At 46.8% G+C, this 25,392-nt stretch overlaps 1 protein-coding gene across 4 annotated transcripts; it reads left to right on the top strand.

The window, feature by feature from the left end:
* On the top strand, nt 1-24,896 carry ZNF839 (zinc finger protein 839). 4 transcript variants are annotated; one of them, XM_037831814.1, is made up of 9 exons: nt 1-319; nt 2,989-3,897; nt 16,426-16,659; nt 19,179-19,271; nt 19,999-20,148; nt 22,115-22,258; nt 22,405-22,573; nt 23,708-24,013; nt 24,431-24,896. In XM_037831814.1, exons 1-9 carry the CDS (start codon nt 35-37, stop codon nt 24,544-24,546), a joined length of 2,406 nt encoding a protein of 801 aa, XP_037687742.1. In that variant the 5' UTR covers nt 1-34; the 3' UTR covers nt 24,547-24,896. The 4 variants fall into 4 exon arrangements, with proteins under 4 accessions (XP_037687742.1, XP_037687740.1, XP_037687739.1 ...); XM_037831812.1 differs by having other exon boundaries at nt 3-319; nt 22,405-22,513; nt 23,708-24,896; XM_037831811.1 differs by having other exon boundaries at nt 3-319; nt 23,708-24,896.
* Nucleotides 24,897-25,392: the final 496 nt, after the last annotated feature.

Genomic DNA, 25,392 nt, shown 5'->3' with positions numbered 1-25,392 from the left:
CGGGACACGGGTTCGAATCCCTGCCTCGGCCGCCATGGCGGGCGCGGAGCCGGAGGCAGAGGATAGCAATGAGGATGGCGGCCCCGGCCGGGCTCCCCCGGGCCAGAGCGACAGGGCCGCGCGCGTGGCCCCGCTGGGCCCCGAGCAGCTGCGGCGGGTCCTGGAGCAGGTGACGAAGGCGCAGCCGCCCGCCGTGCCGCCGCCGCCCTTCGTGTTGCAGGACGCGGCGCAGCGACTGCGGGACGCCGCCCAGCAGGCCGCCCTGCAGCTGGGCCCGGGCGCCGATCCCCCGCGCCGGCCGCGCCTCCTGCCGCCCCAGGTGAGGCGCCGGGACGGACGTGGGGAAACTGAGCGCGCCGCCGCGTCACCCCCTCGCTGCCTGGCCAGCACGTCGAGCTCGCCTCGCTGCAGGAGCCTTTGCCCACGCGTGGTCCTCTGCCGAGGACGCCTTTCGCAGCCCTGCCCGGGGCTCCTCGGTGCCCGCCAAGCTCGTCTCCCGGGCCTTTGGCCATTCCTTCAGCGTTACTCGGGCACGTGATGTTCCAGGCATGTCCTGGGTGCAGGAGGTGCAGCCGTGAACGCAGGGGCTGGGAGCCAGGAGGGAGGGGGCTGCCTTGGCGAGGGTGGTCCGGTGGGCCCGACACTCGAGGTGGGACTCGAATGGGTTGGAAGGAACCAAAGTAAAGCACAGTTAAGGCCCGGACGCTGTAGATTTAAGCATACTGGGTAGTTTGCTGCAGGACTTGCCACCTGGAACGGTAGTGACTTAATATGCAACCCCGGTGCGCTTACTTGCCTGACACGCAACAGGCTCTCTCTCTCTCTTTTTTTTTTTTTTTTTTAAATGAATGAAACGTGAAGCACTCTGTAAACTACAAAACATCCTTACCCAGTGGGATCATTTACTGGTCGCACAGCTCTTGGCTTCTAGGGGAGCTGGACCTAGAACATGGGTCTCTCAAGCCGGCGGTGTCCAGCATTGTCCCAGAAGCCGGAGCTCCCACACGTCTGTAAAGTCACATCCCCTTTCCGCTCTGGGGTTGTTGATGACAAAATGCTCCTCACCCTAAAGTTGCCACTAGAAGAAAGAGGGTAAAGAATAGAATCCACAGCCTTCACTGGTTTTGTTTTTGTTGACTGAGTCATTTTGGCAATTTAGGGTTGTACCCAGTAGATCATCAAGCCTGGAAAGTTGTCTCTCACTAAAGTTTGGAAAGAGGAGTATGATTCTGCCCAAACACCCCCACCTCCTAGGGGTGTAACTCAGCCTCTTTGGACTTCTGTTTCCTTATTTGTTGGTGGGATGGTGGCTTGGCTGAGCTTTCTGGCTCACATTCTCTGTTGAAGAACCAAAAGCCTTCTCCATAGGCTGTGCGGCAACAAGTCTCAGGAATCACAAGATTGCAAGATGCTATCTAGAGCCCCAGGGAGACGGTACCACTGGCTGTGGATTTCAGAGCCTCTGCTCTGCCTGGCAGTGTGCTGGCCAGCTTAATACTCAGCAGCCATAAAAAAGTGCCCTTGTATCAGCATTTGTAGGTGAGGAACAAGTACGGCGAGGCTGAGTGGCTTTGCCCACGGTCCCCCGTTTGTGGCTGCACTCCAGAGCCTGTGTACACCTTACCACACCCTGACAAATGGGGCCATGTGGAAACACAGCTTTTTGGGTTTGGTGTGGCCACTTGGGAAAGACTGCAGAAATGACACAATTTCCATAAAATGAAAGCACACTTCATTGAAGATAGACACCGTGATAGAGTTGTATACCCTGACTAATCTAGTTGGGGTGATGTAAAATTTACATACATTCACAATTATGTTCCTTTGTGGCCTGTTCAGCTAGCAGTGTTTGAGCTCCAGCTGTGCCTTGGCGGTCACAATGGCAAACCAGATGTGTACTTCGCCCCTAAGGAGTTTGTGATGTATTAGAAGACATAAGATGTGACCCAGATAACTTGTAGACAAGGTCAAAAGGCTAGAGAGATTAAAAAAAAAAAAAAAAAAGAACTAAATGGATTTTTAAGAAGGGAGAGATTATTTCTGGCTGAGGGGATCATGAGTGACTCTGTTGAAGAGGAAGTATCTGAACTAGATTTGGAAGGGTGGGTTGAAGCTGAAAATGCAGGAGACGCAGTGTTTCAGGGAGAGGAAAAAGAGGGAGGGGACAGCAAGAGAACCAAGACGGCAGGCGTGGCAGGGCGCTGTGGGGGACACTGTGGGCAGAAGGCATTGCAGGTCCCTGGGAACAGTGTCTCTGGCACTTTGTGATGCTCCCTTTGGTGGATGTTTGGCTGTGGCTGACGGTGCTGCCCTGAACCTCCTGCTGTGTTTTTGTGTCTGTGAGTGTTTCTTATGGAATCCTAGAAGTGGAAATTGGGGGGACCTGGTTTGCATTGCTCTTTAGGACTTTTTGATTTTCTGAGAATTTCACTTAAAACATTATTTAATGAACCCACAAATTGAATTGGGTCCAGTTTAGAGAATTAAGAAATACAAGTAAATACCCATGTGGTAAAACCTTAAAGGGTATTATTTCTTAATGGGACATGAAATCAATGTAGTGGCTTATGATTAGTATTTTTAAAAGTGATGTAGAAGTTGATTGTACACCATGGATGATTGTGTGGTAAGTGAATATAGCTCAATAAAACTGAATTTAATTAAAAAAAAAAGTGATGTAGAACAGGTAATGTCAGTGGACATTTATGTAGAAATGGTAAGTAATTTTGTGATTGCAATTATATGTGCAAATATCTATATATATTTACTAAATTGCAATGTAAAATGTATCACTGGTCTACAGTCAGAAAAGTTTGAAAAATACCACCTTAATCAGCTCAGAAACACTATATATCCTTTTCTATATATAAGTTATATTTTATAATTTTGTAAAAGAACCTGAATAGATTAAGATGAGAGCAGAATTGCAGCAAGTTTGATAAGCATAATGCTTCTTTTACATTTTCTGTTTTCCCTTCTGCATGTAAGCAACTGGAAGCCATTTGCATCAAGGTGACATCTGGAGGAACGAACGGTCAGGAAAGGCCATTGCCGCCACTGGTCACCATTCAGCCCAAAACAGCCAGGCCGAGCCTGCTGCCCAGGAGGACCTGCAGCCTGCTGGGGCTCAGGGGGGCCAGTCCTCAGCTGCTCAGGGTGCAGCCCCTCCTGCGGCCCGGGCCACAGCAGTGTTTCCGTAGCAGCTCACCTCAGCCTCCTGTTCAGGTGTTGGTGCACAGGCCACTGCCTGCCTTCAGACCCGTCTCTGCTAGGAGAATCACGGCCCCCAAGGTTCCCAGCGGCCTGGGAGCCACGCCAGCCCCCTCGCCGGTCTCTGACCCCCAAGCAAGGACCGCTGTCTCATCCGGTTCAGCAGATCTGTTTATTTCCAGCTTGCACACAGAACAAACCGAGAAACTAAAAAAATCTTTGAAAGTGAAAACACGTTCCGGACGGATATCTCGACCTCCCAAGTATAAAGCGAGAGATTACAAGTTCATAAAAACGGAGGATTTGGCTGATGGTCACCAGTCGGATTCTGACGATTACTCGGAACTGAGCGTGGAGGACGAGGAGGACCAGAGGGAGAAGTTGGTGCTCTTTGACCTCTCAGGTTGCTCCCTGCGGCCCAAAACTTTTAAGTGTCAGACTTGTGAAAAGTCGTACATAGGAAAGGGGGGACTGGCCCGACATTTTAAACTGAACCCAGGCCACGGCCAACTGGAGCCTGCACGGTCACTGACAGAGAAGGCCGATGGCAGCATGGCCCTGGGGCGCCTGGAGGAAGGGCCCGTCAGCCTGAGCTCCCCACAGTCATCCACTCCAGCCACTTTAAGTGAGGAAGGGGCCCTCTCCCAGTGTGCGACGGAGGCCGAGGCAACCCCGGGTGGTCTCCAGGTAACATTTCTGTCTGCGTGATGGTTTTCTTATTCCTGCCCCTTCCTGCCCGTCATCCTGAAGTTAAGCTTTCTGGTGTCTGAGGAGGGTTCAGGTGAAGGCTCAAGCGGGACCACAGTCTTCATAGTAGGGGACGTGAGAACCCACCACGGTCTGCTCTGCTGCCAAATGAGCGAGAAGCTGTGTGGGAAGGGGTTGGTTTGATCATCAGCACGATTTGAGGTGTGCATCTGCTGGGAACGCTGCCCCCCCGTTCTCGAGGTCTGGTCAGGAGGACTGGAGCTGCCGTGGACTTTCGGACATGACAGGCCAGGATCTGGGAAAGGTCAGAATCGGGGACAGCAGTCCCTGACGGTGCTTCTGGGATACCAGCCATAACATGCTGCTTAGCACGTCCTCCCGGCATTTCATCCCTTCCAGAACTCCCAGTAAACCGCAGATATGAGTCTCTAGGAGTTTGCATTAACACAGCTAAATTTATTTACTGAAATTTTAGGTTATCAAACGTGTGATGTGTATTTGTGTGACATACAGAATAGGTACATCATTTTAAAAACGGTAGATATCCACTAAGAGATAGGTTTCTGTGAGCCGCTCCTTATCCCCCTTTGCTTTAAGCTCCCTTTTTCCTTTTCCTTTGACTTGTTTGCTCTTGTTTCTTTTGTGCCTGTGCTAAGTAATTCTGTTTATATTCATTAGTAGTTTTTGAAATGTTAAAAAAAAAAACCCAGCATTGTTATCAGTGTGGTTTTAGTGACCTGGAAGGTATGAAAAAGGAGTGTTACCTCCCTAGGAAGTTGCTGGATACCCTAGAGCACTCCGTATTCCCTGCAACAGGGCAGGAGCTTCTGAGAAGGAAGGGGGCTGGCGGCCGCTTTGTCTTACAGACTGGCTCCTTGGGGCCGGAACAGGCTTGTCTGGGCCCAGGAGATCTTACTGAGATCCAGGGGCAGGACTGTGGGCAGCCCTTATGCTAGGATTCAAAAGTGTCACCTGCCTGTAGCGCTGACTCAGTGATCACAGTCATGACGACACTCACTGCGTGGCGTGGGCAGGCTGTGTCTAGGAGCACCGTATGAGGCTTCTAGTTCTCAGGAGCCCTGGCACATGGTGCGGGGGTCCAGCCTGAGAAGAGGCAGATGACTCCTGGGGGGGATCTTCTGACTTCAAAGCCCACACTCTGTACCTGGCTGTCTCTTTTAGGAGGTGCTGAGCTTCTCACCACTTCTGAAAAACCTTTCTACTTTTCTTAAGTTGCTCTAGAGTGACCATAGAATTTATCTTCCAAACCAGGATTTCTGAGTGTTAAAGAGGCATGACTCAATGACAAGGGCTGTCTCTGACAAACTGAATAGCCACCCTACCTTTGCATTTCTAGTTCCTTCAATACAGAAATCCTCCACCACAGCAAAAGCAACTTCTAGATGTTTAATTCCCTGGCTTGGGCGGTGGTGGCCACCCCAATGGCTTGCAAGGCCTTGGGGTCCCAGCTCGTTCGCTCCAGCAGCTGGGGTGGAGACGGGCATGCACATTTGGGTTTTTTCCCCTTCCCGAGTCTGCCGTGGCAGGGGGCCCCGTGGGACTCAAAGCCACAGCTAAGCTGGCATGCCTCCTGAAGGTTCCGTTGTAATTGCAGATGGGGAGGGCAGGCTCTTTTTATGTCATGGTGAGAACAATGGGATGGTGTTCGGGGAACGCACTGCCTGCTCGCCACCACATTAGTGCTCTGCCTGGGTTGGCTCATTTCACCAGCCGTCCCAGGAGGCGGAGGTGCATCACTATTCCCTGTTTACAGAGGAGGAAACAGGCCAGATGAGGAAGCAGATAGGAAATGTCAGACCCAGGTCATGATCTTTTTAAAAGCCAAGGATAAGTTAGGAATTAGATGAAAAGTGACATCAGAGAAGTTTCTGGTTTCATTTTTTTAAATCTTTTTTAATGCTTTTTTTTTATTGTGAACTTTAACATGTATACGTAACAGTGATAACTTTCAAACTGCAATTTAACAAGTAGTTAGCAAATTTCAGAGATTATCATGGGTCACAGTTCCACAACTTCAGCTATTTCCATTATTATATAATACAACATTCATACAAAGGTGTTAACTTTTGATTTACAGCTCAACAAGCATTTATATAGGTGATTTCAAAAATTGTAATGGGTTACAGTTCCCCAGTTTCAGTTCTTTCTTATTATGCAATGTAGGGTAGATACAGAAAGGTGGAGACTTTCAAAGCACAATTCAATGAATAGCTATAGAGCAAATTTCACAGGATGTTATAGGGTACAGTTCCACTGTGTCATTTACCTCCTTCCAGCCATTCCAACACCCTAGCATCTAAAAATATATTAAGTTTCAGTATTCATAGACCTTTGTTAAATCTTAGCTTGTTTGTTGCTACCCCTTCCTCTCAATCTCTTTCTCCATCTTCAGGGGTGACGAGGCAGTGAACACCCTAACTTGTTCATATTGAAAAGGGGTGTGACATTATGGGGAAAGGAGCTGCATCTGATTGTTGTTCTTAAAGAGGCTGTTGCCTTTGGGTTTTAGGACTTGTCTGGCACAGGAACACTCTGGTGGATTTAAGTTTCTGAGAGATAAACTTAGTGAGTGAATATTTTATAGAATCTCAGGTAGGGACCTAGGCATTTGGGGACTACTCTTGGTAAGGGCAAGATATACTGTGGCCATTTGGGATGTCTAGCTGGAGCTTGCATAAGATAAGCCTCCAGGACAGCCTCTCGACTCCATTTGGGATCTCTTAGCCACTGTGACCTCAGCTTGTTACCTTTATTTTTTCCCCCTTTTGGTCAAGAAGGCATTTTCAATTCCTTGCTGCCGGGGCCTGGCTCATTCCTGGGCATCATGCCCACATCGCCAGGGAGATTCATTCCCCTGGGTGTCATGGCCCTCGTGGGGGGGGGGTGGGGAGGAGATTAATGAATTTATTAACCTTAAATTCAGTTTAGGGAAAGAAAGGCCACATCTGAGCAACAAAAGAGTTCCCTGAAGGTGACTCCTAGGCATAATTATAGGAGGGCTCAGCCTCTCATTTACCCTAAGTTTCACAAGAGCAAGCCTCAAGTCGAGGGCTTGATTTATTAAGTAGTGGATTCCTAATTTCACTTAATATATATTCTATCCTGAGCTAAACGGTAAGTTTCTTACATTATCTTCACTTAGTTGTACAATCCTCATCACTCTCAACTTTAAACAATTATCATAATATAATTCATCCCAGAGCTCTTATCAGCTGCTGATTATTCATCCCTAGTATTAGTGTAGAGTTGGTAAGATATTTCTATTAAACATAGTCTTCTATATGTAATGGGTAGTTTTTCCATATACCACTCTGTTGTTAACCCTCTGCACCAGAGTCATACCTTATAAGTAGATCATGGCTAACACTTATTTAGGTTTTTGGTTCTACTCTGTGGGTTACATGCCTTTAAACAACCATTTGCAGACATGTTCACCTTCAATGAGTCACTGATACTTATAACCCCATTAACGAACCAAAATCACACCTGACCATTCCCATACCATTAAGTTCACCCTCATTATTATGTCTGCACATATTAGATTGTCATTCCCCCTTCAGTAGCTTCTGTCTATCTCTAGGTCCCCTATATTCTATGTTATAAGACAGTTATTTCACATTTTTCATGGAGTTCACATTAGTGGTAACATGCAATATCTCTCCTTTTGTGTCTGGCTTATTTCACTCAGCATTACGTCTTCAAGGTTCATCCATGTTGCCTTGTTTCACAACCTCATTCTTTCTTACTGCTGCATAGTATTTGATTGTGTGTATATACCCCATTTTGTTTATCCACTCATCTGTTGAAGGACATTTGGATTGTTTCCATCTCTTCGCAATTGTGAACAATGCTGCTATGAACATCGGTGTGCAAATATCTGTTTGGGTCACTTCTTTCAGACCCTCTGGGTATATACCAAGAAGTGAAATTGCTGGATCGTAGGGTAACTTGATATCTAGTTTTCTGAGGAATTGCCAAACTGCCTTCCAGAGTGGCTGTACCATTATACAATCCCAACAGCAGTGAATAAGAGTTCCAATTTCTCCATGTCCTCTTCAGCATTTGTAGTTTCCTGATTGTTTAATGACAGCCATTCTTATTGGTGTGAAATAGTATCTCAGAGTGGTCTTGATTTGCATCTCCCTAATAACTAGTGAAGATGAACATTTTTTCATCAGTTTTATAGCCATTTGTAGTTCCTCTTTGGAGAAATGTCTTCTCGTATCTTTTGCCAATTTTATAATTGGACTGTTTGTACTATTGTCATTGAGTTGTAGGATTTTTTTTTTAAATTTAATATTATTGAGATTGTTCACATACCATACAATCATCCAAAGATCGCAAGTGCACAATCAATTGCCCATGGTACTATCATACAGCTGTGCATCCATTACCACAATTAATTTTTTTTCAATTTTTAGAACATTTTCATTACTTCAGAAAAGAAAGACAAGAGAAAACTCAAATCTTCCCATACCCCTAACCACCCCTCACCATTATTGATTCATAGTATTGGTGTAGCACATTTGTTACTGTTGATGAAAGAATGTTAAAATACTACCAACTATAGCACATAGTTTGTGATAGGTATATTTTTTCCCTATATACCCCTCTATTATTAAATTCTAGTTATAGCATCATGCATTTGTTCTAGATCATGAAAGAGATTTCTAATATTTGTACAGTTAATCACGGACATTGTCCACCACAAGGTACACTGTTTTATACATACTCATATTTTAACCTCCAACTTTCCTTCTGGTGACATATGTGACTCTAAGCTTCCCCTTTCCACCACCTTCACACACCATTCAGGACGGTTAGTTATTCTCACAACATGCTACCATCACCCCTGTCCATTTCCAAACGTTTTAAGTTCACCTAGTTGAATGTTCTGCTCGTAATATGCAACCGCTCCTCATTCTTTAGCCTCGTTCTATATCCTGGTAACTTCTATTTCATGTCTATGAGTTTACATATTATAATTAGTTTGTATCAGTGAGACCATACAATATTTGTCCTTAGGTGTCTGACTTATTTCACTCAATATAGTGCCCTCAAGGTTTCTTCATCAACCCATTTTTATTGTTTTTTTTTAAGACAGTTTTGTTCACCCACCATACGTTCTGTCCTAAATAAACTATCGATGGTTCCCTGTATAGTCACGTATTTATGTATTCACCACCATCACCACTATCTATATAAGGACATCTCCATTTCTTCCACAAAGAAGGAGGAAGAGTCAAAGAAGGTAGAGAAACAAAAGAAAAAGAAAGAAAAGCAAATGACAGCTAAAAAGCAACAAAAGGAAAGATAGAATTAAACTAAAGTAGAATAAAAGAGTCAGACAACATCACCAATGCCAAGAGTCCCATACCCCTCCCTTGTGTCCCCCTCTTATATGCATTTAGCTTTGGTATATTGCCTTTGTTACATTAAAGGAAGCATAATACAATGTTTATGTTAATTATAGTCTCTAGTTTTCCCCAAATACCACCCTATTTTTAACACCTTGCAAGGATGACATTCATTGTATGAGGACATTCAATGTATGAGGACATACATTCTCCCTCATGTAAAAACATATTTGTACATTTTATCACAATTGTTGAACACTCTAGGTTTCTCTGAGTTATAAAGTCCCAGTCTTTATCTTTCTTCTTTCCTTCTGGTGTCCCACATGCTCCTAACCTTCCTCTTTCAGCCATACTCACAGCCATCTTTGTTTGGTGTACTTACATTGTTATCCTACCATCACCCAAAATTGTGTTCCAAACCTCTCACTCCTGTCTTTTCCTATCTGTCTGTAGTGCTCCCTTTAGTATTTCCTGTAGTGCAGGTATCTTGTTCACAAACCTTGTCATTGTCTGTTTGTCAGAGAATATTTTGAAGGACAATTTTGCCGGAAATAGGATTCTTGGTTGGCAGTTTTTCTCTTTCAGTGTCTTAAATAGATCATACCTTTTCCTTCTTGCCTCCCTAGTTTCTACTAAGAAACCTGCACATAGTCTTATCAAGCTTCCTTTGTATGTGATGGATCGCTTTTCTCTTGTTGCTTTCAGGATTCTCTCTTTGTCTTTGATGTTTAACAATCTGATTATTAGGTGTCTTGGTGTAGGTCAGTGGCGCTGACACATAGAAAGCTTTCTGTGACTATTTGTTGAATATAGGAGCAGCAGAGTCATTTCGAATGGCTGAGAAACAAGGGGATGTCATCATCTTCCAGGCTTTGGGGCTGGGTGGTCTAGGTGTCTGCATGGGCCTGTAGTGGGAGGGGAGGAGCTGGGGGACGGTGAGGGGGGAAGAAGGAAGAGGAGTAGGGCAGGAGCCTCGGGGCACAGGCTGTGGCAGAGCTGTGTTCAGGGAAGACTTCACCACCTGCCTGTAGGACTTTTTTTTTTTTTTTTTTTTTAAATTTGAAAGCAATCACTTTATTAACTGACCCGATTATAAAAGTAATCATAGTAGACACCTTAGTTTATCCTTCTAATAAACCTATTGATCTGGTCTTCCCTGTTGCCAGCATCTCCCCCTTCTATAAAATGGGTAGTCTTTTTCTTCATCTACCCTCTGGGAGAAGATAATTTGAAGGGCCACAGGAAGTTGTTTGCTTATTTGAAGCATTTGCCAACAGTATAAATCTCATGAATCAGGTCCTCCATGCAGATGATGCCATAATTACTAAGAGATCGTGCAGTCAGAGAGTTATCTGTCAAGCCAATCCGCTTCTTATTGATTTTGCCATAACCACGCTTATAGATCAGTTCGTTCACTGACTTCAGGTTCGGGTACCCCCATGCAGTATGTGGTTCCACGATCCTCAGCATGTTAATTGAGGCCTTGTTGAGCTTAACAAAGGTGTCCTTGAAGATTTGGCGAAGACGAAGAAGTTGCAACACTTTTTGGACCTTTGGGCTCACGCCATTGATACCTCTGATCCTGATGACAAATGACAGTTTGGGTTCCGCAGGTACATAGAAGTTGCCAGCTTTTCTTGCCATTCTAGCCATTCGAATCTCAGTTCTGTACATTTGCCTATATTCCTTGGGATAGTGCTTGGTTTTTTCAAAGATAAGCTTCCTCTTTGCCTTTCGAAGCATCTTTTGGGCAAACTTCTTTCTCAAGCACTTCATCTTCTCTTTGGCAAAATTCCTTTGCTTTTTCTTAAAGGTTTCCAGCACAGCTGGAACCTTCTTCTCTTCAACACCCTCCATGGTTCCAGCCAGAAAAGAGGCTAGGACTTTTTATATATGCAAGATAACAGTCTGTTATCAGATACATGGTTTCCAAATATTTTTTCTCATTGCATTGGCTGCCTCTTCACCTTGTGAAAAATTCCTTTGAGGTACAGAAGCTTTTGATTTTGAGGAGTTCCCATTTATCTGTTTTTTCTTTCATTGCTTGTGCTTTGGGTATATGGTCTAAGAAGCGACCTCCTAATACTAGGTCTTGGAGATGTTTCCCTACATTGTCTTCTAGGAGTTTTATGGTACCGTCTCTTATATTGAGGTCTTTGATCCACTTTGAGCTAATTTTTGTTTAGGGTATGAGGTAGGGGTCCTCTTTCATTGTTTTGGATATGGATATCCAGTCTCCCAGCCCCATTGGTTGAAGACATTGTTCTGTCCCAATTCATTGGATTTGGGGGCCTTATTAAAAATCAGTCAACCCTATATCTGGGGGTCTATTTCTGAATTCTCAATTAGATTCCATTGATCAATATGTCTATCTTTGTGCCAATACTATGCTCCTTCGACTACTGTGGCTTTATAATGGGCTTCAAAGTCAGGAAGTGAAAGTTCTCCCACTTTTGTTTTTCTTTTTAGAATGTTTTGAGCAATTCGAGGCCCCTTTTCCTTCCAAATAAATTTGATAATTAGCTTTTCCAAGTCTGCAAAGTAGGTTGTTGGAATTTTGATTAGAATTGCGTTGAATCTGTAGATCAGTTTGGGTAGAATTGACAACGATGTTTAGCCTTCCTATCCATGAACACAGAATATCTTTCCATCTCTTTAGGTCCTCTTTTATTTCTTTTAGTAAAGTTATGTAATTTTCTTTGTATAGGTCTTTTACATCCTTGGATGAATTTATTCCTAGGTACTTGATTTTTTTAGTTGTCTCTTCCATTGATTTTTTTAGTTGTCTCTTCCATTAGGTCATTTCTAGTATATAAGAACATTGTTGACTTATGTGGATTAATCTTGTATCCCGCCACTTTGCTTACTTTGTTTTTTAGCTCAAGTAGCTGTGTTGTCAATTTCTCAGGGTTTTCCAAATATAAGATCATGTCATCTGCAAATAATGATAGGTTTACTTCTTTTCCAATTTGGATGTCTTTATTTCTTTGGCTTGCTGGATTGCTCTGGTTAGAACTTCTAGCACATTGTTGAATAATAGAGGTGACAGTGGGCATCCTTGTCTCGTTCCTGATCTTAGAGGGAAGGCTTTCAGTCTCTCACCGTTGAGTACTATGCTGGCTGTGGGTTTTTCATATATGCCTTTTATCATATTGAGGAAGTTTACTTCAATTCCTACCTTTTGAAGTGTTTTTATCAAAAAAGGATGCTGCATTTTGTCAAATGCCTTTTCAGCATCTATTGAGATGATCATTTGATTTTTCCCTCTTGATTTATTAATGTATTATATTACATTGATTCTCTTATGTTGAACCATCCTTGCATGCTGGAATGAACCCACTTAGTCATGGTTTATGAATTTTTTAATGTGTCTTTGGATTCGATTTGCAAGTATTTTGTTGAGAAATTTTGCATCTATATTCATTAGGGAGATTGGCCTGTAATTTTCCTTTCTTGTAGCATCTTTATTTGGTTTGGGTATTAGAGTGATGTTGCCTTCATAAAATGAGTTAGGTAGTGTTCCATTTTCTTCAAGTTTTTGAAAGAATTTGGGTAGGAATGGTGTCAGTTCTTTTTGGAAAGCCATCTGGCCCTGGGCTTTTATATGCAGGAAGCTTTTTGATGACTGATTGGATCTCTTTGCTTGTGATTGGTTTGTTGAGGTCTTCTGTTTCTTCTTTGGTCAATCTAGGTTGTTCATGTGTTTCCAGGAAATTGTCCATTTCCACTAAATTGTCTAGTTTGTTGGCATACAGCTGTTCATAGTATCCTCTTATGATTTTTAAAATTTCTTCGGGATCCACAGTAATGTCCTCCCTTTCATTTATTGTTTTGTTTATTTGGGTCTTCTCTCTTTTTGACTTTGTCAGTCTAGCTAAGGGCTTGTCAATCTTGTTGATGATCTCAAAGAACCAACTTTTGGTTTTATTTATTCTCTATTGTTTTTTTGTTCTCTATCATTTATTTCTGCTTTAATCCTTGTTATTTCTTTTCTTAGCTTCTTCAGTTATATTAGTTCTTTGATTTTAGCTCTTTCTTCCTTTTTAGTGTATGCGTTTAGAACTGTAAATTCCCCCCTCAATTCTGCCTTCAGTGCATCCCATAAATTTTGATATGTTGTTCTCATTTTCATTCATTTCTAGATATTTAGCAATTTCTTTTGTAGTTTCTTCTTTGGCCCATTGATTGTTAGGAGTGTGTTGTTTAACCCAGATATTTGTGAATGTTCTAGATCTTTGATGATTATTGTCTTCTAGTTGCATTGCATTGTGGTCAGAGAATGTGCGTTGGCTTTTTAAATTTATTGAGGCTTGTTTTATGCCACAGCATATGATCTATCCTGGAGAAAGCTCCATGAGCACTCGAGAAAAATGTGTATCCTGATATGGTATGTAATGCTCTATGTTTATCACATTGTTTAGGTTCTCAATTTCCTTATTGGTCCTCTGTCTGGTTGATCTATCTATAGAAGAGAGTGGTGTATTGAAGTGTCCCACGATTATTGTGGAAACATGTATTGCTTCCTTCTGTTTTGCCAATGTTTGTTTCATATACCTTAGGGCCCCCTGATTTGGTGCATAAACATTTATGATTGTTATTTCTTCTTGGTGAATTGTCCCTTTTATTAATGTATAGTGTCTTTCTTTGTCTTTTATAACATCCTTGCATTTAACATCTATTTTATCTGATATAGTATTGCTACCCCTGCTTTATTTTGACTGTAATTTTCATGGAATATTTTTTTTCCATCCTTTCACTTTCAGTCTCTTTGTGTTGCTAGGTCTAAGATGAATCTCTTGTAAATAGCATATGACTGCTTCATGGTTTTTAATCCATTCTGCCTGTTGTATCTTTTAATTGGGGAGTTTAATCCGTTCACATTCAATGTTATCACTTTGAAGGCAGTTCTTGAATCAGCCACCTTATCCTTTGGTTTTTATTTGTCAGATCTATTTTTTCCCTCCTTCTCTTTATTTCCTTTAAGTTACCCTTACTAATACTCTTCAGTTCTGTGCCCTTCTCCAGGTCTCTCTCTCCTGTCTTTTTTTCTCAGCTAGTAGAGCTCCCTTTAGTATTTCTTGTAGAGCAGGTCTCTTGTTAACAAGTTCTCTCAGCATTTGTTTGTGAAAATTTTAAGCTCTTCTTCAATTTTGAAGGAGAGCTTTGCTGGATAAAGAATTCTTGGTTGGCAATTTTTCTCTTTCATAATCTGAAATATATTATTGTGTTCTTGCCTTCATGGTGCCCACTGAGTAGTCAGTACTGAGTCTTATGTTGTTTCCCTTGTATGTGGCAAATTGCTTCGCCTTGCTGCTTTCAGAATTTTCTCCTTCTTTACAGTGTTTGACGGTCTGATCAGAATATGTCTCAGAGCGGGTTTATTTGGATTTATTTTATTTGGAGTTTGTTTGGCATCTTTGATTTGCATATTTGTGTCGTTTAGGAGGTTTGGGAAGTTTTCCCCAGTGGTGTCTTTGAATACTCTTCCCAGCCCTTTACTCTTCACCTTCTGGAACACCAATGATTCTTGTATTTGTTCACTTCATGTTATCCATCATTTCCCTGAGATCCGTTTCAAATTTTTTTATTTTTTTTCACCATTCTTTCTTTTGTGCTTTTACATTCTGTCATCTATCTTCAAGTTTAATAATTCGTTCCTCTGCCTCTTGAAATCTGCTGTTGTGTCTCAAGGATATTTTTAATTTGATCAACAGTAACTTTTATTTCCATAAGATCCACTATTTGTTTATTTACTCTTGGAAATTCTTCTTTGTGCTCTTCTAGGGTCTTCTTCATGTCCTTTATATCCTGAGCCAGGATATTGATGTTTGTGTGTACTTCTTGGATTAATTGCTCCAAGTTCTGTGTCTCCTCTGGCTTTTTAATTTGGGCATTTGGGTTATCCATATCTTCTGGTTTCTTCATATGCTTTATAATTTTCTGTTGTTTTTGGCCTCTTGGCATTTGCTTATCTTGATAGGGTTCTTTTAGGATATGCAGGATTATTTGAACATTTATCTGTAACTTGACAGCTACAGCTTGGTAGAGTGCACTTTCTCTGACCTACCAGCAGATGGTGCTCCCGAGCCACCCCTTACCCTCAAGCCAGTTCTCCCCCAACTTCATCTCTGCTGCCAGTGGGGGTCCAAACCTTGGGGAGGTCCAGTTGGTGAATCAATTTTCAGTGTGCCCTGGGGACCGCCAGCCCTGTGGGTGGGGGGCGTGCCCAATGCAGTTTGGCAGGGAGTCCGCTCCAGGCCACAGTGGTCAAATGCCCCACAGCTCAAATGCCCCATAGACCCTGTCTGCCATGTGCCCACAAGTCCCTGGGATTGGGGGAGGGCTCCTGGCACTTCCACGGTGCCCCTGCCTCTAGGCTGTGCACACTAGGGGCTTTGGTGGAGGAAGAGTGGACAGTGTCACAAGCCCGCCAAATCCTGAATTCCCTCAAGGAAGCTCTCAGCTGTGGACGGCCACTCGGGGCGTGGAAACTACCCCCTTCCATGACTGTCTGCTTGTTCCAATGGCCAGTCCCTGGCTTGGGGGCTCTTTCCTGTGGGTCTGTGAAGGTTATCACCTGAGCCAAGTGCTGAGGAGGGTGCCCGGGGCGTGGAAGGCTGCTCCTCTCTGGCTGCTCCCCTCCACAGTCATCCGCCGGCTCCAACCGTCCACTGCCTGGAAGCATTGCGGGCTGAACACTCACTGATTTTAAACACAGTCTCTTGGCTTCTCTGAGTACAAACTCACTGTGGGTGTGGAAGTCCCTGCCCAACCAGTGGAACTCCTGGAGCACTTTCTGTCCTTTATCTAGTGTTTTTCACTGAGGAGAATTGTGCTCTGTCTCTCCTAATCCGCCATCTTCCCTTTATCTCTGGTTTCATTTTGGGTAACACCCCAGAGCTGCAGTGTGTCAGCCCAGACTTACTGGCTGGCTGCTGGTCATCCAGAGTCCTCAAGGGGCACTTTATTGGGAAAGTTTGACACACATTGATTGTAGTTAATACGTCTTGATTATGCAAAGAAGAAATAATTAAACAAGTTCCTTGCGTTGGACCTGATGCTCTTCTGTTCATTCTGGCTGTATAAAGTGTGATTATTTTGTCTTATTTTATTTTGGTTTTGATTTTAGAATGGTCAGTCCATGGAAGTTGAAGAGGCACTGGTGTCTGAACCAGAAAATGGAAGCTATTCAGCCCTTTGGGGACTGAGGAGATGCCCAGGACTTAGAAGAAGTGGCTGTTCCAAAGTCCCTGCAAAGTCCCACGCGGTCATTCTCCAGCCGGGCGGAGCCGCTCAGCCGCTTGCGGACTCTGGTGACTCCAAGGAGCAAAGTGCAGGCAGGGGCCAGGCTAGCCTCACCGAGGTGCGTGGCTCCTGCAACCCTCTTCTTGACACTTGGGTATTTTGTTGGCATGGATGTGGTACTTCACTGTTAAGTTTCTGGATTTAAATGTAAAATTCTCAGATCAACTGGTGAGTTCACCTGAGATGCATTTGGGTAGGGTATTATAAAAAATTCAAGGATAGTATTATGGATCTGAAATAATTCGTAGCCTTCCTTGTTTGAACTGACCCCAGGGCCTCAGACATAGCTCCAGTAGACCTGTGTTTGCATGGGAGCAGTTGAGAAAACAACAGGATCGGTTTTCCATTTTTGCCATAAAACATTGCAGGGTACAGGAAAGCAGGCTTCAGCTCTTGAACCCTGGGATCTCCCATCCCACTCTCTTCAAAGTAGGTTTATTGAATTTAATTGATTTGGCCTAGAAAAGTAAAACCCTAAACTTAGCAAAATTATCTTTGACTAGAATATATTTATTTCCCTGGTAATGGCCAGGGGAATATCTTAAAGAAAACAAATGAAAAACAGCAAGAGAGAGCACGAGATATTAAGTTAGTGAGACAACCACCTCCAGATAGAGTGGCCACCGAGGGGCCCAAGGCCCCCAGCACAAGGGGAAGTGGTTTTCAGAGAGGACATGGGTTTCCTAGAAAGTTTCTTTGAGCAACTGTAATGTTCTAGGCTGTAGCTGGTGAATTGCCTGCACCCCCATTTTGGGCTTGTCCAGTGGTGATCCTGGGTGATTGATTTTCCAAGTAGTCCTGGCTGTGACCCATTCATCCGACATTCACAGTAGCTGCCGGCGATGGCGCTTTCCATGTGGTGACTTGACCATGCTGAAATCCCACTGCTTACGTGCCAAGCACCCTGTATACCTCATCTCGTTTATTCCATAGTAATTATTGTCCCGAGTTTACAGGTGAGGAACCCAGAGTTGTGTAACTTGCACCAGTTCACACGGCAGGTGGGGGTGGACCGAGAGTTTGAACCCAGCTGTTTGGTGTGACAGGGTGCACTGAGGTCAGCGTGGCCTGGCCCCAGGCTGCCCATCAGTAACTGAAAGGCTGATGCTACCGCCTTGATGGAAAATGCCACATCTGTCACCCTGAGATTTTCCCAGGAATGGGTATTAATTTATACATTTACTGGGGGGCCTTCAAGTCTCAGCTCCTGTTTAGGTGTCAGGTGATGGTGCACAGGATGGACACAGCCGCCACCCTCATGGGTGTAAATTCTAGTGTGGGGAGAGGTGCCAAGCCCGACCATCAGCCCGCAAAACCTCAGGAGGCCTGAGTGTGAAGTGGAGGCTCGGGGTGGCGAGGGGGCCCTGCTGCTGTTGTTCAGCTCATCCGGAATCCCGCCGGGTCATGGCAAGGTGATACCACTTCCTGTGGAGTCGGAAACCAGTGGGTCATTTTTCTCTATTTAAGGGCTTTTGAAAGTCTTAATTAAACCTTGGTCTTGCAAATGAAAATTTCCCTTTAGCTTTCCTGGCTGTTTTATGACAATTTCTGGCCCTCCTGTGAACCCACTGCCAGTTCCCTGCAGCGCCTGATCTCTCTCCCTAAGCCCTGACCTACACCCTTGAAGTCACTGCCTCCGCCTGGGCCTCGGGAGACTCTGATGCTGCCGCGGCTTTCCCCTCATGGCTGTGCTTCCCTGGCCACACTCATCCTGCCCTCCCCGACCGTCTTCCTCCACTGGCTCCCACGACCCTGAGCTCCAGCTCTCATTTCAGACATCCCACATTTGCGCAGAGCCCACCCTCAGCTCTCACGAGATTCCTGGCCCACCCCCATGTTGCTAGCCTGCCCTGGTGCTCAAGCTGGGAACCCCAGAGGCATCTGAGACCTGTTCTCCTTCACCACCCCCCACCCCGGGGTCCCTCAGCCACCTGCATCTCTCCCTTCCCCCTCATTTCTGCACCGAAGCCAGGCTGGGTCTCCTCCGCTCACCTGCACTTTGCACAGTCTTCTGACCGTGCGCCGCCTCCAGCCTCCAGCCCTCTTCCAGCAGCCCCTCGCAGCCTGGCCTGGGCCGCCTTCCAGGCCTTGCATCCTTCAGTCTCCAGCTGCTGCCTCCAGCCGACTGCTCGCCCTTCCTCACCTGAGCCCCTGCAGATGAAGTTCATTGCTTCCTCTGTTGGCCCTCGGTCATGTGATGCCCGGCTGTGTATTAGGCCGTGGCATCCTTGCCAGTGGGCACTTCTGTCTCCGGGCTGAGAAGGGAGGATGCATTCTGCCTCCCGCCATGTCCTCTGCCAGGGCCTGGTCCCAGGACGTCCCAGTGCTTGTCACCGGGCTCCAAACCTGGAACCCACAGCTGATCATGAACTTGGTTAACAGGGACACAAGTGAGATGTTTAATAAAGCAGAACTTTTATAGCTTAGAACTTCTATAATTAGAAACTATAATTTCTAAGTTATAGAAATTATAACTTAATTTCTGAGTTTGGGGGGAACTTTCTGTTATATCAGCTTATTGGCTGTTAGGAACTCTCGCAGGGCATTCAAATGATGTCCAGCGCTTTCTTTTGGTAGTGTCTCCAGCAGTGCGACCCGGAGGATTTAGTGGAATTGGCTCTACCTCGGCTGGCTCAGGTCGTGACGGTGTACGAGTTTCTCCTGATGAAGGTGAGTCTTCTCAGCGTTCCTAGATGATAGAGGGGATGGCGTGAAATATTTAGAAAGCCTCCTTCAGATTTATTTTAGGAAGAGCCAGGCTGCTTGGGATCGTTTTCCTTCTCCAGGACAGAGCTGAAGGGGCCCTGTGGGTCCTGCCTGGACACCTGGCTTAGGGGCCTGGGGCCCCACGGCGGGTCCCTCGGCAGGCAGCTCCTCTGCTCCCTGGGAGCAACAGTCTCAGCCGCCCCACAGCCCTCATGTCTCCTGGGCGCCCAGCCCTGTCCTGCCCCAGGCCCTGTCCCCGATGGTCCCCCAGGTGGACCGCATCCCGTACGCCCTGCTGTTGACAGGTGCGGTTCCAGGAGGCACCAGCACAGCTTCCCAATTTGCTGGCAGGGCCCCTTGAAACCCGAAGGCTCATCCTCCTCTCACCTCCAGGCTCGGGCAACATGGCCGTCTCCATGACCTGTCCACTGTCCTTCCCACTCCCAGGACCTGCCCGAGCTCCCGGAGTGACGCCCTGCTGTGGTGACCATCTCCCGGGGTTGTTTCCTGGCTGCTCCTGCCGGGCCCGACTCCTCAGAGCAGAGCTGGGCGCCTGTTCTCACCTCCCTGCATGTGTGGAGGAAGTGCCCCACGGCCAAGCTGCTTGGGTCCGTCCCTCATTTAAACATCTGTGTTTTCCATGTCACTGCCTTGGGATTAAATAGTTTTTGTCATCTTTGTCTTCACTAAGGTTGGAAAAGGTCGTCTAGCAAAGCCTTTTTTCCCAGCTGTGTATAAGGAATTTGAACAGTTGCATAAAATGGTGAAGCAGATGTGCCAAGATTATCTTAGTGGTTGTGGTCCATGTTCTCAGGAGCCCCTGGAAATAAGCAATAATAAGGTAATAACCTCGTGTGGGAAAAGAGCTGTGCCCCTGGAGCTGGCCAGAAGGAGGCTGTCTGCTGGAAAAGGAGGCGGGGAGGGTCGGTGGTTTTAGTGATGATGTCTTTGTGGTCAGCCTCTTTATTAGCTCTTTTTTCCATCAAGGGGCTTTTTCCCCCTTAATATAAAAGCCATAAATGCTTGTTCCAGAAGAGTCAGAAATGCAGGTAAGTGCAAAGAAAGTTGAAAATGCCCTTAATCCTCCCACTCACTGTGATCAGTTAACACCTTGGCGCATCCTATTCTTGTAGGTTTTGGGGTGCAGTGGGTGGGTTACACAGGGGCCAATCGTGATCCTTTATGGTTGTTTTGACATAATTCTCATTTCCATGTCATTGTCATCAAGATGCATTTAGCAATATTGGGCTCTGGTAAGTTTTGGACTGACGTGGTTTTACTGGTTTTGGATAAAAGCCTTTGCTGAGGGCTCAGTGTACAACCCACGGTCGGGTCATCCCAGGCCCTTAACAGTGTGTGGTGCAAGGGGCGCACGGGGGACCTGCAGGAGCTCCCAGGGGCCCGGGGTCTGTGCCCAGCAGTGTGTCGTCCCTGTGTCCCCTGACCTCAATCTCCACCTCAGCGAAAAGAACTAATTCAGTAGCCCTCTCTGGCTCTCACTGTTCTTTCGGTTCTAAATGGTCCCTTGATTTTTTAGAATTTAAATTTAACTACTACCTGGAGAGCAATAGAGAGTACTCAGCGAGGCCCTGTTGCCTTCACTGCTCCCAGCATGATGTGAACCTGGTGGACCTGCCCACCTGCCGTTAGAGGCATTAGCGCTTCGTGGAGAATGTCCCCGCTCTTCTGGAGTGTGAAGCCGTGATTCGGGCAGGAGTAGGAGACGTGGGTTTTGGTTGGTTGGTTGGTTGATTTTTTCGGGTCATTGTTAATTTTACACAAATTCAGTACTGAATATATTCCCTAATAAACTTTGTGTCATATTTTCATAAGTTATATAATATAGACAAACAGAATGGTTTCTTGCAAAGCTTCACGTAGGTGGCCCAGCTTACAGGGTGCTCTGTGTGTGTTTTAAACTGTAAGTTAAATGAGCACAGCTGCATCCCGCCCTGAAGCAGAGTGGGACGTGCAGCAGTGCTGGGTGCACCCAGGGGTGTCCGATTGTTGGGGGCAGCTCGGACTGTGCTCCAGCCTCTCTGGAGCAGCATCAGTGGCTCAGCTTGTCAGGGCCACTCAAGGCTGTAGGCGCTAAACTTGCCTGACCCCATTTTCCACTTTGTTCTGCCCTCCCTTTCCCACCCCACCCCACCCCACCCCACCCCGGCCTTATGCGTGTGGTGTTCGTTTATAACATCTGTGGGTAACTAATCCTAGTGTCATGGTATTCCTGCCAGTGCCTTACCTATGGAATCTGATCTCATCTTCACAGAAACCCTTCAAGGCAGCTGCCACCTCTCTGTTATGGATGAGAAACTGGACTCAGGGTGAGAGGTGGCTTGCCAGGATCACACCAGCGAGCAGAGCAGCTGGGATTCAGCCCTGGGATCCAGCTCAGGCTCTCAGGCCCCCAAAGGCACACCCTTCCCCCCAACTGGGACGGGAGCCGTGGCTATGGAATAGGTAGGGTTAGCCTTCTGAAAGACACCAGTGAGCGCAGAGAAGGAGGGATAACAGGCAAGGAGTTTCCTTGGGTATCCAACTAACATTATTACGCTTTTGACAGCACTAAAGAGAGCTCTTTCGTGGTGCCCTCTTCTAAACTGCTAACACAGAACCTTCTGGTTTTGCAAATGATCCATTTTGTCATCAGCTTTTCCATCTAACTTTATATTCATCTTCATTTTTCTCCATATAAAGGGACTACGTAGACTTAAACTCAGTCATTTAAGTCTGACGGTTGACTTGCTCTTAGACACTTCTGTTTGTCTTGAGTGAAGCTCCTCTATCGGCCCCTTTCCCCTCAGGTTGCTGAGTCATTGGGAATCACAGAAGAATTCCTGAGAAGAAGGGAAATGCACCCAGACTGCATTCCACCTCAGTGCAGCCGCCTAGAGACTCACAGTGGGGAGCAGCCAGAGGAAAGCAGCAGACAGAAGCGGGAAAATGAGGTGGGCATGGCTTTAGGTGGATGCCAGGTTACTTTGATGTTGAATTATTGTGGTTTGCCCTCTTAAACGTAAAACACTGTTCTCTGGGAGAGGGTGCAGGTTGCCTGTTTCGTCGTGTTCTCATCTGACCGGTCTTCTCTTTGTAGGTCACAGAGGAAGTGCCAGCTTCCGTGAAAAGGACCCGAAGAGAAACGCCGCCCAAGGACACCGCTGAGTCTGTCACTGTCCCCTTATGTGTCCCCGTGGCCAGTGAGGGTAAAAGGCTCTTCGTAGCGTGTGCTCTCGTGACTCAGGGACCCCTGCAGGCCCTCAGAGGTGCCCACGATTGCCGGTTTTCAGGGTTGGGTGTCCTGTGGCTGGATTTAAGAGAACCCTTTGATTTTGCAAAAGCTGCATCCCAACCTCCCAGTGTTCTGTTGTTCTGTATCCATTACCCATGTGCCTGCAGGTCTTGGGGTTTTCTTGAGTCCCTTATTACCATGAAGCACCACTTCCTAGTGAACAGTTGAACCTAGGAGAGTCCAGAGGGGGTCCGGCAGACTCTTGAGGGGGACTTGGTGCCAGGGACACTTTTCATCTCGGCTTGGCTTTCCTGAGAGTTGGCTCTTAATGCCAGCCTGCGGTTTAACGTGTGAAAACAAGACACTCTCGTTTTAATTCTGCTCTAGCCAGAACCTGTCAGCTGGACACCTTGAACAGCATGGCATACTGAGAAGTTATACAACTTTCTCAACTCTTTGAGAGCTGGCCTGATCCCTTGCCTGATCTCAATTTGGGAGAGACAGTCTCCATTTCAGAACGAATCCCTTAATTGTACCTTACGGAAAAACTCTGGATCCCTAAATGGCAGATTTGTTCAGTGACAACAACGAAGGCTCTCCGGCACCTGTTTGGAATGCCCTGCCCTGTCCCTCACCTGCAGCTTGACTAGCCCTTCCTTATTTCTCCTTTTTGCTCCATCCGTACCTGGAAGCTAAGTGAGCCGTCTGGCAATTCAGTTTAGTTCTTGAGTGTCTGTTCTGTGCTGTGTGTTGTAGGTGCTGAGGACCCTGGGACAAATACAACGTTGTCCCCACAGTCCAGAACAGTGCATCTTGACTGGGGGTGTGTCCGAGCGGCCTGGGCCTCAGCTGGGGTGGGTGGGTGTGGACACGAGCAGTTTGAAAGCCTCTCGGGTGACTGTCCTCACCTCTGGTTAAGAGCCCCCATTGTCCCTGCAGCGGAGGTACAGAATCCCATGGCTGAGCAGCTCCTAGAACACATTTTTGATACAAAATTTCTCTTTGTGAATAGATAATAAGGACTAATACCCAAAAAATGGCCAGGGGAGTTTATGTTTTGCTTGTTTTTGCAAGAAAATAGATTTGGCCTGGCCTGTCTTGAATGGCGAGTACAGTGCGTGGCCGTAACCTGGAACGTGTGCTTACCCTGATTTTCTGAACTCTTTAGGTGTTGCCCCTCGAGTAGATGGGGGCCCTGCTCACTGTGCTGGAGAGAGTCACGCAGTGGCGGTTTCTGATGGCGAGCGAAGCGCAGTCCCTGCGGGGCAGCAGCTGAAAGCGTTTGCCAACCTGGAAGCCCGGACGGGGTCTGCAGGCCCTGCTGTCCTGCCCCAGCCTGTGTCCGGGCCGGCTCTCAGCACCCACTCAGGACAGCCTGGGAAGCTGGCCCAGCAGTGGGTGGCCGCCTTCCCCGAAGAGAATGCTCAGGAACCCTCTGCAGAGCACAACGCCTGGGACCGCCTGAGCAGCTCAGGTCTCTGCAGCCCCGCGGGGTCCCTTCTGCCAAGCGGGGCTGCCGACCCCTGCGGGATGCACGGCCCCCTCCACGCCCAAGCGCCCGGCCCCAGCACCGTCTCGCTCGCGGATGTCGTGCCCCCTGTGCTTGAGGACGCGCGCTCCATGGACCTCGGGCTGCAGGACTGTGCCCACAGGGCTGTGTCCGAGCCGGGGCCTCCGCTGTCGACGGAAGGGGGTCTGGGAAGCCATGTGGGTGACTTTCCCCAGTTCTGTAGGATCGAGGTGTCTGCCAGCCAGGGAGAGCTGGCGAGCACTGTGGCTGTAGGTGAAGCCGTGGCTTTTGAAATCACCAGCGGGTGCCACGGACTGCTGTCTCAGGGACAGGAGCACGTTTTCATTCAGACCTCGGACGGGATTCTCTTGTCCCACCCAGGTACGGTCGTGTCTCAGGAGGACATCGTCATAGTGACTGAGGTGGAGCCTGCCCTGCAGATGGGCCCGCCAGAGGGGCTTCCTCTGGAAACAGTGGAGGCAGAGCCCGCTCAGTGAAGTGGAGGCAGAACCGTAACCCAGTATCTGTATGTATTTTACCCAAAGAAGTTCTCTTCGTGTAATGTCTATTTTTCTAATATGAATACTGACACAAATGAACCTTTTATTTATAAAGAATAATGTCTTTCTACCGTAATGTTTGCCTTTTTCTCTCGTTTGTCATCATAATGGCTGATTTGTTACCTGATAATGCATCCCTGACACATCTAACTCTTAGGAGCTTTAGGCGACTGTGACAGTTACTGTTGCTGTTACTTGATTATGTGACCCACTCTCTGCCCTCAAAAACTATGTCCCCTTCCCTCCCCAGTGATGTGCTGCTTTTTCAATAAACTTCCTCCAAACTAGAAGCTTCTTCTGGGTTCAGTTAAAGAAATAAGCTAGGCATCCTGGGTAGCATTTTGTCAGGAAGTAGAAGGGAGGTGTGTCTCTGGGCCCTGCACAGGAGACGGGGCTGAGGTGAGAACCCAGGCCTGGGACACCGGCTGGGAAAGTGGCCTGTCAAGGCTACCCCTCTCCTGAGTGCCTTCCTTGGCCTTATTATGGGGGGAGGAGGGGGACATTAGTTCACTCTCAAATGAGAGCCCCAAAGGGAGCTGCTGACCTTAACCCAGACCGGCAGGAGGCACCCCACGGGAAAGGCAAGGCTGGGGGACGGAGCTGGGGATCCCGGGCTGTCCCTCCCCTGGCGCCGTGCTCCTTTCTGGGCCAGGTGCCTTCTCAGGGCCAGTGTGTCCTTACGGCCCTCAGTGACCAGGAGGCCTTTTCCTGGTCTCGGCTGACCTCAGGGCAGGGTCTGACGGACCAGAGGGTGAGTGTCCCGGCCAGCGGTGAAGGACGGAT

The sequence above is a fragment of the Choloepus didactylus genome, chromosome 4, assembly GCF_015220235.1.
Source record: "Choloepus didactylus isolate mChoDid1 chromosome 4, mChoDid1.pri, whole genome shotgun sequence".
NCBI classification, from domain to species: domain Eukaryota; kingdom Metazoa; phylum Chordata; class Mammalia; order Pilosa; family Megalonychidae; genus Choloepus; species Choloepus didactylus.
This window is presented reverse-complemented; position numbering and strand designations above follow the sequence as displayed.

What these genes read in the sequence shown, in the direction of transcription:
- ZNF839 (XM_037831811.1), top strand. Translation starts at nt 35, where the DNA reads ATGGCGGGCGCGGAGCCGGAGGCAGAGGATAGCAATGAGGATGGCGGC. An exon ending in CGCGCCTCCTGCCGCCCCAG is followed by an intron (nt 320 to 2,988) that starts GTGAGGCGCCGG and finishes TCTGCATGTAAG; the next exon opens with CAACTGGAAGCCATTTGCAT. An exon ending in GCCAGGCTAGCCTCACCGAG is followed by an intron (nt 16,660 to 19,178) that starts GTGCGTGGCTCC and finishes TTCTTTTGGTAG; the next exon opens with TGTCTCCAGCAGTGCGACCC.